Below are 16,847 nucleotides of genomic sequence, written 5' to 3' on the forward strand. Positions count from 1 at the left end.
CCGGGGGGAAGGAAGGGAGAGGACAAAACGCCAAAACCCAGGATAAAACCAGAGACCTTTCTAGTCTAACGCTCTCCCAACTCTGTGATTTCAGCAGTTATCAATGACATTTCATCAGGTCGTCCTCCAAATGAACTTGCGCTAACTTGGAATTTTGTGTTTTCTTTGGGACGGCAGGCAGGATATTAGAGTAAGGCTTGAGATTGAGTTACAGTAATACAATCAAGCTGTGACTACTGATAAAAGTGCTCATAAAGAATCTGTGGTATGCTTGCGAGCAATACTGTGACATAAAGAAGATGTCAGACAATACCACCGTCATTGGTCTCATCTCTGGTGAGTCCTACAGGTGGGAGATTGACCATTTTGTAACTTGATGCTGTCAGAACAACTTGAAGTTAAACAGTCTAAAGACAGTGGAGATGGTTGTGGATTTCCAGAAGAACGCAGCCCCACCTGCCCTCGTCACCCTGGGTGACTCCCCTGTCAACACTGTGGAGCCCTTCCATTTCCCGGGCTCCATCATCTCCCGGGACCTCAAGTGGGAGCATCAGCTCTCTCATCCAAAAAAGGCACAGCAAAGGATGTAACCCTAGTCTCGAATTGCCAGACCTTCCTCAACAGAGCTGCGGAACAGGGTCTGGCTAGTCCCCACAGCATTCCGGGATGGGAGAAAAACACGCTCTTGTTTATTGGCATTTCATCAATCACAGTCGTCTTGGGCGGCGCTAAGTGTTATTATTACATTACAACACAAAGAAAAGTGGAAGGTGACGAACATCCGAAAAGCGTGACATCCGGCGGAATTTCTGGAAGAACGAGTGCAATCCCTGAATTGGAAAATGGTGGATATAGACTAGCCTAACCCACCAAGGCAAATTCCTTGTAAGTGTTACTTACTTGGCAATAAATCCTATTCTGATTCTGAAGATAGAATATTATACTACGAAGTTAAAGAGACCTCAATGTTGGCTCTCTATAGAAAAATCAGCAGCGCTATAGAGGGTTGAATGGTGGGATTTGGAGTTCCTCCCATACAGGCTTTGTGGTTTTGATTCAGTTTATCCTTCTGTGAACCCTGTTTAAATCATTACCTAATAGTTCCACAACGTTAAGTTCATGTTGAATTCTTTGAATGTTTTCTCTACTTATGTCTTTTTTTGTCTTTTACTGCACCACTGAATGAAACCTGGAATACCGTCTTTACACATTCAGCTCTTAGGGCAAAACATGAAGGTAGCTGATGAAACTTGAGTCTTTGCATTCCTAATCCTTTTACTCTCTCTTGCTCTTTATTGAGCTTCACTGACTCTGGCCCACACTATTCATTAGATAAATAATGCAAAACTCAGGCTGTGCTACTCACTGGAGGGAGTAACAGCTCTCTTTCCTGCTGGCCTAATTGCAGTGTGGAAACTGGAAAGACATTTGTTGTTCCCTTCCTGTCTGCTGCCTATTGAGTGCTCTGATGTGAATGTGACGCCTTTGAACGCTAACTATATCTTATAGCTCTGCCCTAGTTTCTATAAAGTTGATCATCTGATGTGCTCTTGTGGTGCAGATCCTTGATGTAAAAAAAATCTGTAAGAAAACCTACTGCTGTAGTAGACCCCACCCTTAATTGTAAGTCTATATGTGGCTCAGTCTTTTAACTTTAATAGCCCAAGGCCTAAAACTGCCACCCAGAAAGTATCTCAATCTCACTATCTCTGAGGGAAATGTTATGATTACTGAGTTAAATCCTACCTAAATGTAACTTATGATGACCCTGCCTGTTGTTCCAGAGTTCTGTGTGTTATTAGTGGGTATATACTTACCTGTTACAGTCTAAAAACAGATCACAAATGTTTCAGAAGTTTAGATATGAATGCTTTGTGTGTAGTTTGCTTAATGGTTCTCATTTACAATACTTTATATACTGTATCTGTAGGATTCAAATGCAATTCATAGTCAAAGCTCACTGTTGAAAGTGACCCTTACAGATTTATTTGCCCATGGACACCTTACTGTTAGATGGCATTTGGTACAGAGAAAGTGCTGCCTTTAGGTACTGCTGTAATCACACTCTTTCACATATTGTAATCTAGTAATTGAATTTTTATATTTGGATATATTGCATCTTTTTCAATTAGGGTAGGTGAGATAAATCTTGTCTTATACTGCTGCATAAGTCTTGAAAGCAATGTGTTATCTCAATATTCTAAATTTTCTGGAAATTCAGTTGATCTATCTATCTATCTAAACAAAAATTGTAAAATATAAATAATAGTATAAAGGGATAGTTACCTCTTTAAAAATGATATAACAAAACCTTTACCAGTTGACAAAACTTTATCATCTCATGGTTCATATCGTCATACCACCCAACTCTTTTATCTGATATAAGTAATGTAATCCAGTACTGTATCTCTCTGAACCGTATCTCTGTTTTCAGTGTTGGCAGACAGTGGCCCCTTTGCAGATGAAGATGACGGGGAAGCCTTCGACTTTGATGACAGTGGTGATGACATCCCTGAGGCTGACCGCCCACCCCCTGCACCTCCAGCTCCTCTACCCCCCAGCAGCAAGGATCAGAGCCAACACACGACGGTGGCTAGTCAGCCTGAGGGCCATCTCCCCAGCCCGGACCCCCCAGCACCTTCCATCACATCCGACACAGCTCCATCATCAGCAGACACAACAGTTGCCACGAGCAGTTCCTCCACAGCAGGTGGAGCAACCGCAGTTGGAGTGGGGACATCTGCTGCTGAGGGGACTGATGACATGGAGACAGATTTACCACCACCTCCACCCGCTCCTCTTGATGATGATGTAGAGACAGATCCTGGCAGAACAGGTTTGCATCCCAAAAGTGTTGACATTTTATTGTTGGCTCAGCCCAGTTTAGCCTATCCTTAGGGCAGAAGTTCTGCTGCACCACAGTTTTGTTTGGAAATTAGTTGACTGCAAATAAAGCTTTGAATATGTCTGCTATTTTCTAACGGCAATTTAAATTCTCCACATTCCCCTTTCATGTTTTTGTACATTATCTGGCTCTAATCTAGCCCTTCAGTTTTGGCTTAAGTGAAGCAGTAAAGTGGGGCAGTCTGTGTCTCTCTCATGACACCTTGTATCTCTAGCTGCCTGGTGCAGGAGCTTGTCTGGCTTTTTATCACTGAAAGCCGTGGACAGCAGCAGCAGCAGCAGCAGCAGCAGCAGCAGCAGCAGCAGCAGCGGGCAGGGCTAGGCTCTACTTATTCTCACTCACTTGTAGTGAAGACATGTCAACATTGCACACATTTTTCAGCTTTTACCTTAATAAAGCATGTGTGATTTGAACACACACACACATCATGAGAAACTTCCATTGGCTACATTCATAACATATCTCCTGATTCTCTCTTTAGCACTACTCAGTGGTGCAAAAATATCACATCTTACCCTAACCTAACTGGACCATTAACCAGAACTGCTTGAAAAGGCCCCTTTGGAAAAGTGTCCTCATTCTGAGGGTCTTAAACTGAAATTGGTTGTAACAAAGATAAAAGCTACTCAGCCACGAGCCAAAATGTTGCTTCAATAGAACTCCATAGCTGTCTACCTCCGTTAATCAGAGAAGTAATGATGATGCTGAAGTTGTAAGTTGTAGGTCTCAAACTCTGTCCAACCATAAATGATTTAATTAGTTGTAATTTTCCAAACTACAACTTGAATAAATCGAGAAAAGAAAATGATTTAAAAAATTCTGAAATTCTTTTTTTTTACACAAATTCTGAAATTCTTTTTTTGAAGGTCTACTTCAAATTGTCATTATAGCCTTTATTGTCTTGAGTGTTTGGCCAGATTTCTTTTGCTGGTCTTGGATAATTACAGATTTGTCAAGACAGGCCAAAAGTTTGGACACACCTTCTCATTCAATGCGTTTTCTTTATTTTCATAACTATTTACATTGTAGATTCTCACTGAAGGCATCAAAACTATGAATGAACACATATGGAATTATGTACTTAACAAAAAAGTGTGAAATAACTGAAAACATGTCTTATATTTTTGATTCCTCAAAGTAGCCACCCTTTGCTTCTTTGATAGCGCTGCAAACCCTTGGTGTTCTCTCAATGAGCTTCATGAGGTAGTCACCTGAAATGGTTTTCACTTCACAGGTGTGCCTTGTCAGGGTTAATTAGTGGAATTTTTTCCCTTATTAATAAAAAAACGCAAAGGGTGGCTACTTTGAAGAATCTAAAATAGAAGAAATGTTTTCAGTTATTTCACACTTTTTTGTTAAGTACATAATTCCATATGTGTTCCTTCAGTGAGAATTTACAATGTAAATAGTCAAGAAAATAAAGAAACACATTGAATGAGAAGGTGTGTCCAAACTTTTGGCCTGTACTGTAGTTGTCATTGCTGTAATGCATCTTGATCCTCTTTCCCTCAGGCGGGGAAGGCCAGGATGCATCCATCGATGACCCAGACCCTCCACAGGCCGTCCCCAGGACCTCCTCCCAGGGCAAAGTCAACCCCTACTCTGTGATTGACATCACTCCTCTCCAACTGCAGCAGCTTGAGCACCAGCATGGACCCTCCTCTTCCGCTTCCTCGCCACTGGAGCCCAAGGAGCTGGAGGGAGAATCCCAGGATATCCACACCAGCCCGGCTGGCATCACTTCAGGATACTCAGTCCCAGTGCCCTGCGGCTATGCAACCCCCTCCGGCGTACCGCTCATCACGCCAGCTTACACCACACCCGTCATCATTCGACACCTCTCCATGGACGAGGATGGTAAAGTAGAGCCTGCAGCAGGGCCATTCTGAAAATACTTCATTAGAATGATAATGATTCATGAAATATTCATGAGGCAGATCGGATGCTGACCAATGTTTATTTTGAAACCTCCAAAACAACAGAAATTTCTCTGGATATCAAGGCTCTGTTTGAGTGAAATTCTTTCTCTTGTTTTTTCTCACTGCACTCAGACCTAGAGATACAAGGCTGTGACACGTAAATGCTGTCTCTCAGCTACTTCTATCCTCTGTCCTTTCTTCTTTCTCTTGTTTTTCCTAAAGCCTTGCCACAAGGAAGTATGGACTAAATTTAGCCCTCCCCAAAGATCTGTGTTGGCTGTGAGGATTTTCCGGTTTCCCTCAAATCTAGCAGTAGCTGAGTCCAAGCCTGTGGCCTGGCACGCTGAGGAGTCTGATTACACTGTAATTATCTGACCAAGGTCACACCAGATTAAAATACTCAGATTCTTTTGTAAAATAGTTTGGAAAGTCACAGATGTGTGTTGTAGAAAATTATTAACTTTTCCTTTCGCAGTGTTGTTGTCATCCGAGAGTTCTGGCCATGGTGTGTGTATATACAAAGCAAGGAAATTTTACTACAGTTATCGCTTTTGCCTTGACATCTTGCTCGAAAAACAGAAGGTTTATCTTCTCGTAGAATTTTGTATTGGGTACATGTGCCAAGTGAAATTTATGGAGGCACATTTATGAGACAATATCACCTTGACTAAAACATGATGTAGGAAATGTGGAATCGTCAGTGACACCTGGTGGCATATGAAAAAAGTTACAGTTTCTAAATCTTGGAATTGGGATGTCATTTGGAGTTGTGTGATGATTTTAATCTCAACAAAATATTTTGAAAATACATTATAATTGTTGTGACTTCCTTCTATGCTCTTAACAATACTCTACAATAGTAAGCCATGCTCAAATTTACATTACAGCTTTCGTGCTTTGATCATGAGAACTGTGGGACCTAAGAACAGTAATGTAAAATAATGTAATGTGTAGCTGGTATTCTTTGTGTAATGTTTGCTCTCTTTCCTCCTTCAGTCACTGTGATTGGGACCGGCAACACCTCTGTTGACAGGTATGTGTATATATACCACTCATTTAGTACATTTAGGGCTATATCTTAAGAGAGGTATGCAAAGTATTCTCCTGACTTTCAGTTATAGTAATGTTTACTGACTTGTGTCAATATATTATAAATAATTGTCTGCTACCCTCATTTCAGTGATAATACATAGATAAATATCACTGTATTAATACAGAAAACTACTGAGTTGTCTTGGTTTTCTGATGTGATACTGACAATGAAAATATCTTTGAGTTATAATTTTGTTTGGCGTTTGCATGTTTCCTCAAGTGTGTTTAGTGAGGAGTATCCACCTATTAAAGAAGAGGATGTTTTGGCTAAATGGGCATCCGATCCCGCCAACACTGCATGGATGGAAAGTAAGAAACGATATCCACAACAATTACACATCTAGTAGAGATACACATATAATTTCCATTGAGATAATACTGCTGTTGTTTAAGTTCTTTGTACTTACTTCTGCACACACATCACATGCCTTCAGGGCGTGCTGTTATCTTCTTCTTTAAAGATAATTTTTTTGAGCATTTTCAGCCTTTATTTTGATAGGACAGCAGAAGACATGAAAGGGGAGAATGACATGCAGCAAAGGGCCGCAGGTCAGAGTCAAACCTCCTGGGCCCGCTGCGTCGAGGAGTAAACCTCTATATATGGGCGCCCACTCTACCAACTGTGCTATCCGGGTGCCCTCTTTTTTTCTTTTGACACCACTGAATTCCCAGACACTTCCTTCCCTGTTCTTTTGAGGAAGCGGACCCTTGTGTGTGTGTTCTTTTAGATCCCCTCTACATTGCATCCTGTTTGTAGTGTGAACAACCTAGCTTATGATCTGAGAAATCATGCATTATTGTGAATGGTTCTTTGTATGCTTCAGATCCTGATGAGGTGATTTACGATGATGTGCCCAGAGAGAACTCGGACTCCAACACAGGTTTGTCAAATTACACAAATTCAGTATTTTAATCTCCGTCTGTAGTTTTCAGCCTGTCAGCGCTACTCACTTTCACTTTCTATTGTCCTAATTTCTTTTGTCAAAAAGTGGAATACTTGAATTATTCACTTAGGCTGTTGGATGAAAATGTTATGCCGTTTCCAATCCAATTCAATTGCCATTCAATCAATATTACTTTTTGTGAAGCTTATGATTTCAGCAAAGTAGTTTTTTTTTCATTGCTTATTTCTGTTAACAGGAACATATTATGATATAATAAAATTTTTGTGCAACGGCACAAAGCTATTGCATTGAAATTACTATGTAAAGTTAACACACTTTTGACCTGCTCTCAGTATTATAATCTTTATTTCAAGGCTATTCTATTTGAGTGCTGTATATTGTTACTGTGTTCATCTGCATATCCATTGTGCTACTAACCTTTGATAAAAGAACCCTAAAAATTGCTCTGTAGGCTCTGTCCTTTACTAAACTTTATTATTTCTGATTTAAATTTCTTTTTTTTTCATACATATCCAGATGAGATGATCTATGATGATGTGGAATTTGGGGAGGAGGGTGGCTGCAACAGCTCCCTGGACAACGGCTGGAGCTCCAGCGAGTTTGAAAGCTATGATGAAGCCAGCGACGGGGAAGGTCGCCCTGAGAACGGCCTGCCCCACGCCTTCATGAGAGGGAAGCCACCCCAGAGGAAAACCCATGTGTGTATAACAATCACCCTCCCATTTCTCTGTCAGCATTGCAACCAATAAACAACTCTTGTCTCAATATCACTGTACATCTGTAGGTGGACAGATGACAGCAGCTGATGAAGCAGGGATTTGTTTCATTTGTAATTTGCAATTTATTTCTAATTGTTTGTACAACAAACCTGTGTTAGGTCAAATTATTTGTGGGCCTTCAGTTTCAATAATGTACAGTCCCTTTGTGCATTTTATGTGGACTCCACAGTTCATTTGCTTCTGCAGACCTGATTCTGGCTTACAGTCAGCTTGCTGTGCTCTGTAATGTTTTGGATTGTGGTTTTGAGAATTCAACTTCACTTATTTTTCAGTGTGTCATGGTCAGAAATTTCAATTTGTTTTGAAATTTCATCAAACGCCAATGGCTTTTGAAATAAGTGGGTGATTAAAAACTTCTCCCAATTAGGTGAAAGCTATTTTGTTTCTGCATTTTGTACATTTTATGTGTTAATGCATATTTATTTACACATGAATGCAACTATTGTCAAATTTTTCAAAATTAAGAAATACATTTTGAAAATATTATATTTCAATGAAATCACATCTTAGTGATACAACATACATACTAGTAAGTAAGTAATCACTTTCCAGTATGTTGTGCAAGTGCCATATTTCAGTGGCCCCACAAATGGAACAAAATGCCCATGAACATCAGATCAAGGGCAGGCATGCCCTCTGAAAAAATACATTTCAATTTAAATGCGTTAAGCAAAATGTTTTTTTTGGAAGATGATAGAGTCAGCAGTCCAGTAACACAATACCAAGAAATAAGTGAGTTTGCTGTGGATCTAAAGTTGCAAGGTCATTCCAAAACCATAAACAGTAACGCCTGCTTTGCTTTTGTTTAGCTCTCTCAAGATCTGACACGCTTGAAAGAACACTATGAGAAAAAGATGAAAGATCTAATGGCAAATACAGTGGGAACGGTAGAGCTGCAGCAGTTAAAACAGAAACACGAGCAGAAGGTAAACTACCTGAGGCTCACCTCACCTGCTTGTGCTAGACAAAGTAGTCCCAACCCTTAACTCTCAGTCTAGCTAACCACTCTGGATGTCTCTCACTGACTCGGTACTCTCATACTGCTCTCATGTGAATGACTTGTGGTGGTGGTGGTGGTACTGGTGCTGGGTTTGCATACAATTCATTTGCCTTCCTGTCTGCTGCACTTACCTGTCTCATTATATGTTGTGAATCTTAAGATCTATTCTTAAGTAACCGTTGTTAAATTCTACAGTAAACTGAGACACTAGCAATTGAGTTTTTTAGTGTATTATTCAAAGTAGCTGAAAACCGTTTGTTGTTTTTGCATATTCCAACAGAAAATATTAGTTGCATTTACAGTATCTCTTACAATGTAGATCAGTCATTATGTATTTAAGCACTGTGTTTCTTTCAGCTAATGTCCCACTTACTACAGTATGTCATTCTCTCGTCAACTTTGCTCTCCTGTTATCCTTCATTACACAAACTGCCATTTATCTTCATCCCTACTCTAACACTGCTCCTGTCCCGCATAGCTCAGTAACTTTTTAACTGTGGAAAAAAATACATTTTGTGTTACTTTTGAGATGGATAATAGTGTATTTTGTCTCATCATCAAAGATGCAAAAGCTGGTGAAGGCAGCTAAGGATGGGACCAAAGATGGGCTTGAGAAAACCAAAGCTGCAGTGAAGAAAGGACGCTCTTTCATCAAAACAAAATCATTCTGTAATGGTATGTAATTTGCCTTCATAAACAGTCATCTCTGTAGCTGTACACATCGCCCCTTAGCTCTTCTGTTTATGTTAAATCAGTGTGCATGTGAATGTTTTAGCATTTTAGAAAAGGGCAACATGTTTTGGCTAGGACAGCGTTTCGGTCTCTTCAGCATAATGGCTTATTTGTTTAATTGCAATAATTTTATTTATGGTGCTTTGCTTGCTCTCTCTTTGTCATCTTTCAGAGAGGAAGTCGGCCTGCTTTGAGGATGAGGAGTCTGAACTCTTCATTGAGGTGGACTGTTTCAATGTTGAGCCTGTGCTGTGTCCAGCACCAGAGGGTCTCTCACAGCAACAGGTAATGAACATGTCCTTCAACTTCCATCCCGTTTTACTGTGTTGCTTTTCTGTTTTCGAAAACCATGCGTAAAAACCAATGGTTTGGTATTTTTTACTCTACAGCTGGTGAGAAGATGTATATTGGGATCTATATTGGAGAGCGAGAAGAACTATCTTGATGCACTGAAAAGGATATTAGAGGTAGGCAAGTAAGGCTACAGTGATTGCCAAATCCACTTTGAAATGTTTGTTATTACAGTTCACATTGTCTGCTTCATCAGCAATATGAGAAGCCCCTGACCCAGATTGAGCCGAGGCTGCTGAGCGACAGGAAACTGAAGATGACCTTCTATCGTGTGCGTGAGATCCTGCAGTGCCACTTCCTGTTTCAGATCGCCCTGGCGAGCCGTGTGGCTGAGTGGGACAGCCTGGAGATGATCGGGGATGTCTTTGTTGCATCGGTAAGCTGGGACTGTAATTTTAAAGCCTTTTTTTTTTTGAGAACTTCACCAATATATTAAATATAAATAATATACATTGGCTGTGGTTTTTAATAAAAAAAAAAAAAAATGCTGAGCCTTCATTTTAATCCAATGGACTGGGAGATATTAATGCATTTATATGTGGACTGTGCACATGTATCTTTAAAAAAAAAAGGGAAGTGAAAAGTGTCAATAAGTTAACAGAATACATTTGGATTTAGTGTTGTCCATTAATTCATCGTTTACCAGACTTACATTTCCTTAATGGATGATAAAGTGTTGGAATGTGTGTATTAGACTTTAATCGGACAGGGACAAAACACAGGGGCCAGCGACTGAAAATGAAAATTAGTAAATAGTTGAAGATGCACAGTATGTATAGATCAAAGTTGATTTGTATGTGAAAAGGCGTCAAGGTTCAAATACAATGGATGTTAAATTTCAGCTCTTTTAACAAATGTAGTCAATTGAACAGTCACTGAACTGCAGAAAAACATGTTCAGACTAAACGCAGCCTATAAAAAAAAAAAAACTCCCTTTCACACTACATTCTGCGGATGCACCACAATCCTACTCACACAGAAATATGAATTTATAATCCCCAATATTATAGGAATTATGTTCCATAAGTGTGACTCATCAGATAATGAGTTATTGTAAGTGTGTAAGGCCAACCAGGATTGTTGATTCGGACATACAGTAAGCCTGTAATGCGCTTTTGATACGGGCATGCAGGTTAGGTTCACAGAGTCAGTAACCATGGTAACTTTTGCAGCCCCCCACTGCCGGCCGCCTGGGTTGCTCACCTGGTAGAGCAGGCGCCCATATATAGAGGTTTACTCCTCGACGCAGGTTCGACCCCGACCTGCGGCACTTTGCTGCATGTTATCCCCCCCTCTCTCCACTTTCATGTTTTCAGCTGTCCTTTATAAATACAGGCCTAAAAATGCTCCAAAAAATAATCTTTAAAAAAAAAGTTTCCCTCATATCAGGGTCACAAAACCCGCTCTCTGAAATAGGGTCCTGCTCACAACTTCACTTCCTTGTTTTTGTACAAAAATCAACCCCTGGCATTACATCAGAGCAGAAGTGAGACCCATCTAAAGTCTGCTCACTGCCCTCTCTCACCTCGCAATGTTTATCTCATCCTAAAACAAGACTTACACACCGTGTGTGTGTGTGTGTGTGTGTGTGTGTTTGTGTGTGTCCTGTGTGTGTGTGTGTGTGTGTGTGTGTGTGTGTGTGTGTGTGTGTGTGTGTGTGTGTGTGTGTGTGTGTGTGTGTGTGTGTGTGTGTGTGTGTGTGTGTGTGTGTGTGTGTGTGTGTGTGTGTGTGTGTGTGTGTGTGTGTGTGTGTGTGTGTGTGTGTGTGTGTGTGTGTGTGTGTGTGTGTGTGTGTGTGTGTGTGTGTGTGTGTGTGTGTTCCTGTCCCACACAAATGAGGGTAAACTTCGCTACATCTCAGGACTCACCAATATAGCTCTTTTGGCTGCAAAATATGTATCTGCCTGAAACATACTGAGACACACCCAAATGTCCTCATTAATTATATTGTGTTAAATCATTAATGTTTGTGTTGAAAGGATTGTATTTATCTTGTGATTATCTAGTTGTGTTCTCTTGTGTAAAATCTAATTATTCAATAAGAGAGGGAAAGTAGCTTTGATTTAATTTGGCAATTTGTAATTTAGCCTTGGCATTCATGCCAATAAAGCTTTTTAGAATTTTGAGCGGGGGAAAAACAAGATTAGAATTCTAGAATTTTGTCAGAATTATGTCAACTTGAGAACTCCACAAACTAAGCCCCCTCATCTAAATCTGGTCATTTACCTTGTGGTTACCTTCAGAGTAATAAGACAAAATAACTATACTTATGTTTGACAAGTATTTGAAAACATTTGACTGCAAAAATGTCTTCCTCTACTTCAACTTTGACCTTTGGTAATGAAAATGAAAAGATCAAGAAGACCGTGCCTGTACCATATCATGTACAGAAGCGTGATATATTGTTCAGCAACTCCACCCGCTATATGGTAATGGACATTAATGGAGAGGGATGCTTTGGCAAAGTTGCCAAGTGTATCAATTTAATGACCGCCAAGATGGTAGCAGTAAAGATCCACAAAACGAGTGAAGAGGACATCATTCAAAATGAAGTGGAAATGCTAGAAGCAATTAGGGCACTTGACCCAGAGAAAAAGAACTTAGTAAGATTCGTGGAGAATTTTAGATTCAACAACCTCTCTTGCCTGACCTTTGAGTTGCTGGACAGGAGCCTTCGGGACCTGCTGAAGGAGAGGGCTTTCAAGCAATGGAGCGTAAATGAAATTCGCCCTGTGACATACCAGCTCCTCGTAGCATTGGACGCCCTGAAGGATATTGGCATCCTTCACACAGATGTGAAACCTGACAATATAATGCTTGTCAACCACAAGGATCAGCCCTTCAGGGTGAAGCTGATCGACTTTGGTATGGCCCTTCCTGTGAGCAGAGTGCAGGTTGGGATGAACATGCAGGCTCACCCATTCAGGGCTCCAGAGGTGACCTTGGGCCTCCCGTTGTCCGAAGCTGTTGATATGTGGGGATTGGGATGCGTCATGGCATGCACGTACTTTGGCGTCAAACTATTCCCTGGAATCTGCTCATATAGTAGGTTGAGAACTATGGTGCACCTTCTGGGCCAGCCAGAGGACCACCTGCTGAGTGCTGGCAAATACACCTGTCATTATTTCAGCATGGAGAAGTACTCCATCAGTCCAAAGTGGAGACTAAAGTCACCAGAGGAGTTTGAGAAGACCACCGGTGTCAAGCTCCAAGTTTCTCAGAACGTTTTTGAACTGTTCAGGAATATGGAGCAAGCAGTACAGAAATGCCCAGCGAAAAGGGACGCACTTGAGTATGAAGATAGAATGGTGTTTTTAAGCCTCCTAAAATCATGTCTACATCTGGATGCTGGAAAGAGAGTCACACCCAGGGAAGCCCTAAAACACAGTTTTGTAACAATGGTTCACCTGGTAGATGAAATGGACACCAGCTCCTATAATCAAGCTGCCCTTCAGCTCATGACTGTTTTCCCCTTGGATCCTGTAGATAAATCAGATGATTCTCTCACATACACTGAAACTGGCTTGGAGCGCAGAGATGATAGGGCTTCTGACTCACATGGGGACTGTGGCAGTTACATTGACGAAGCTAATGTAAAGCCAACAATTAAAAAGGCCTCTCCTACCGTTGACTCAAGCGATGAAGTCTCAGGCACCGATAGCCCCAGTTATGGGACTGACCCTATCAAGACTGACTTAAAGAGAGAAGTTTCATCCCCCACTGGCTTGGAGAGTGAATCAACCATTGCTCGAGTCAGTGAAGAACATTCGCTCCCCAAGAGTTCCAGTGATGGACATTCAGACCTCGAGATTTCCAGCCATGAATATGCAACAGCACCTCCCGCAGGCACTTACCTTCATGGTGGAGTAAAAGACACTGCTACTCCCACTAAAGAAGATTCACCTGCTGCTTCCAATGATGACAATGCAGATACTGATTTTTTGCCAATTGTATTGCCAACTGCAGCCTCCATTTCATTAAATGATGGAGCTGCAATTGCCATTGGACTGTTGATGTGGATGATGTCAAGAAGAAGAATGTTTTTGCAAATTCTTCTGTAGAGTGAAGGCTTGATGTGACCTCACTGTTTGCTTTGTTAAGCAATATGTAAACTCTGTTAAATAAAAATGGCAAAATACAATAAGAACTTGTGATTCGTTATTTTTATTGAGAATTTAGGAGAAATTTAGACTCCTTGTAGAGTCGCGTATGGAGTAACATATTTAAAACTAGGTTAAAGTTGTAATCTGAACACACTTCTTGGCTTGCAGTGGGGTTGCAGTGAACAAGCGTAAACCCATTGCTCTGACAATAAAGTTGTTCTCTACTAAGTGTGGCTGGAGTTTTCACCTCTTGTTCTCCCGTTCTCCATGCACCTTGGAAGTAGGGGAGGATGTGCCCGACATCCCTACTTTGCTTCATTAACACCCCGAAGTAGCACTGCAGGTTTAGCATCATTACTTTCTTAGTATTAACTTGATGGTAGTGTTAGAGTTGTATTATGGCTATTAACAAGAACAGCAGTTAATTGTTAGACGTCCTTAGACGCTTAGCTGGATCTTATTCAGCAAATATTTGGGAGATCATAAGAGGAAAAGGCCATTTTGGCTTTTTATGTTTTTAATATTATGCATTGAGTTAGTTAGTTTCACCATTGTCATATTTAGTTATTAATCTTACATAGCCAAAAATAGATATGTTACCTCATAGCTAAGCATCCTGCAGGCATCAATATTTAAAAAAAGGCAAATAGTATTAAAAATAAGTTGCATCTTTCTTTCACTTGTTTCCAAAAGCATACACTAGCAAGATCATAATAAAGTGATGAAAACACTACCGCTTTTGTCCACAGGAGCCGCCAAAATCGACACAAAATTAAAGTTCCTTGTAGTTGGAGAAAAAAAAACAACCTGAAATCTCTACACGTTTTTGTTTGAGTAAATTTAACTATTAGGATACGACAGCTGTGCTACTTTCAATAAGTCCTCCAAATTAAAAAACGAAATACTTGGCTTGTCTCTGCACGCCGAACAACACATAAGGATTTTCTGATCCGATGCCACTATCTGCAGGATATCTTTTCTTGGTGTCTTGTAAAACTGTTACAATATGTTACTGCAAGTGGTTAATGTGTTTGGACCTCTGTGTTTCTCAACAGTTCTCAAAGTCCATGGTGCTGGATGCCTACAGTGAGTATGTGAACAACTTCAGCACTGCAATGGCAGTGGTAAGGAAGACATGCGCCTCCAAACCTGGCTTCCTGGAATTCCTCAAGGTTTGAGAAAAACGCAAAAAACATGTTAAACTAATACTAGAACTACAGTGCAGTGTGTAAACTGTGTCCTAAATATTGTTCTTGCATAGGGATCTAATGTTTTCTTTGCATTTACTTTTGTTACATGATTTGTATTGTTGTGCATTTCAACAGAAAAGGATTACTGTTACTGTTTTAACCATTTATTAAATAAAATTCTTGTTGTTCGCTTAAAGAAAGCTAATTACATTAAATATAAGACAGATTATTTCCTTACAAAAATGCAAAACACATCTACTCAAAAGTATATGAATTAGCCTGGTAAACACAACTCTGTACCTGGCTACGGCTAGCATGCTTTTTAGTCCTATTCCTCTATCACTTGCACCCTTTTAAAGTCTAAAGACTGGTTCCTAACTACACTGCAGTTACCCGTCATCTCACCTACAGCATCGCCAGGAGACCAGCAGTGACCGAATGACTTTGTATGGCCTGATGATGAAACCTATCCAGAGATTCCCACAGTTCATTCTGCTCCTTCAGGTATGATGATTTATTTTCATCTTCTTCACAGTGAACTGCAGTCTGCAGAAGACAGTGCGGTATATACATTCACCAGCAGAGGGAGTGCCATACACATAAATCAAGGCATTTTGTTTTTCAACTTCAAGGGGAGGCGAGGGAAATGCTCTGCGGGGGGGGATTGTTTCCTCAGATCTCTTTTTAATCCTGACCTGGCATATTTTATTTTTGCTGTGCCTCTTGCGGATAACATCCCCCCTTTTCTTTTAAGTATGAACGTGTTTAACAGCAGTTTATTGACTGCATGGTTCTATTATTAAAACTCTATCATTCACGAGGATGTGTGCTATAAAGCACTCATTGCTTACATCAAATGCTGTTGGATGTGATAATGCAGATTGTCCATGAATGAAACTGTTAACAGGCACTGGGAGATTGGTCCTCGGTGTGGCTCATCAACCACTGACTAATGTATGACTTCTCTGTGCATCCTCATCAGGACATGCTGAAGAACACACCAGTGGGTCATGCAGACCGTCTGCCCCTACAGATGGCCCTGACCGAACTGGAGACACTGGCAGAGAAGCTCAACGAAAAGAAGAGGGAAGCCGACCAGTGCTGCGAGATCCGTCACATTGCAAAGGCCATGAACGAACGCTACCTCAACAAGGTCTGCCCACTGCTCAGCGTGTGTGCCCTGGCATGCATGTTTGTAGTTTGAATCATACAGTATGATGCGGTAGCTTGGTGGAGTCTGCCTTCTTGATACATGAGGTTTTTGTTTTAATATGCTGATTGAGAAAGTGGTTGGAGTTGATGCACTCATTTCTCAGTCAGTGTGCACATTTTTTGGCTCATGTTTGATTCTTTTAACATATGCTGTGGCATTTCTCTCTGTCCCAATGTGGGCAGCCATCATGCACTTGAGCTTCGCATTTTCTCAAGTATTCTCTTGCCTGAATAGCATATTTTTAGCGCATGGCTTCGCACATATGCACACAATACCAGCTTTCCCTTAATTATTTGTCAGCCACCCACTCGGGCATCTGTGTAGAAACATGTGTTTACAGGATGTCTAACATGGGGCAGAGGTGTTTTGTTCTCCATGGCCTTTAATTGCAGAGTCGCTGTTAATAGTCCTCTATTATATGCTGTTGCCCAAAGTGGATGGTTTCACGGTAGAGAATGACAGGAAACTTGGGGGAAGAAAAGAAAACGAGATGATATGACAAAGGTTTCTTGCCAGACTGAATTTTGGGAGTTGCATGTTCCAGGACACCCTTGATACCCAGAGTTTAAAAAAAAAAACATAGGCTGAAATGCATCAGGATTGTTTTCTTGTGTACACCGACAAAGCCTAGTGAGATCTCTGTTTGGTCTGCGTTTCT

At 40.8% G+C, this 16,847-nt stretch overlaps 1 protein-coding gene across 3 annotated transcripts in view; it reads left to right on the top strand.

Moving 5' to 3' along the window:
• The window catches only part of arhgef10 (Rho guanine nucleotide exchange factor (GEF) 10), a 58,235-nt gene that overhangs the window by 10,973 nt on the left and 30,415 nt on the right, over positions 1 to 16,847 (top strand). For 2 of the 3 annotated variants that reach the window (XM_028565156.1, XM_028565157.1), the window contains exons 3-16: positions 2,435 to 2,836; positions 4,418 to 4,762; positions 5,821 to 5,857; positions 6,137 to 6,225; positions 6,741 to 6,797; positions 7,338 to 7,519; positions 8,410 to 8,526; positions 9,164 to 9,275; positions 9,505 to 9,617; positions 9,722 to 9,799; positions 9,880 to 10,059; positions 14,842 to 14,958; positions 15,388 to 15,480; positions 15,959 to 16,129. In XM_028565156.1, the coding sequence (XP_028420957.1) occupies positions 2,435 to 2,836; positions 4,418 to 4,762; positions 5,821 to 5,857; positions 6,137 to 6,225; positions 6,741 to 6,797; positions 7,338 to 7,519; positions 8,410 to 8,526; positions 9,164 to 9,275; positions 9,505 to 9,617; positions 9,722 to 9,799; positions 9,880 to 10,059; positions 14,842 to 14,958; positions 15,388 to 15,480; positions 15,959 to 16,129 (2,093 nt within the window). The remainder of the gene's footprint in view (positions 1 to 2,434; positions 2,837 to 4,417; positions 4,763 to 5,820; positions 5,858 to 6,136; positions 6,226 to 6,740; positions 6,798 to 7,337; positions 7,520 to 8,409; positions 8,527 to 9,163; positions 9,276 to 9,504; positions 9,618 to 9,721; positions 9,800 to 9,879; positions 10,060 to 14,841; positions 14,959 to 15,387; positions 15,481 to 15,958; positions 16,130 to 16,847) is intronic. The other variant, XM_028565159.1, reaches the window with a different exon arrangement.

This window comes from Perca flavescens, chromosome 20, assembly GCF_004354835.1.
Source record: "Perca flavescens isolate YP-PL-M2 chromosome 20, PFLA_1.0, whole genome shotgun sequence".
Classification (NCBI taxonomy): Eukaryota; Metazoa; Chordata; class Actinopteri; order Perciformes; family Percidae; genus Perca; species Perca flavescens.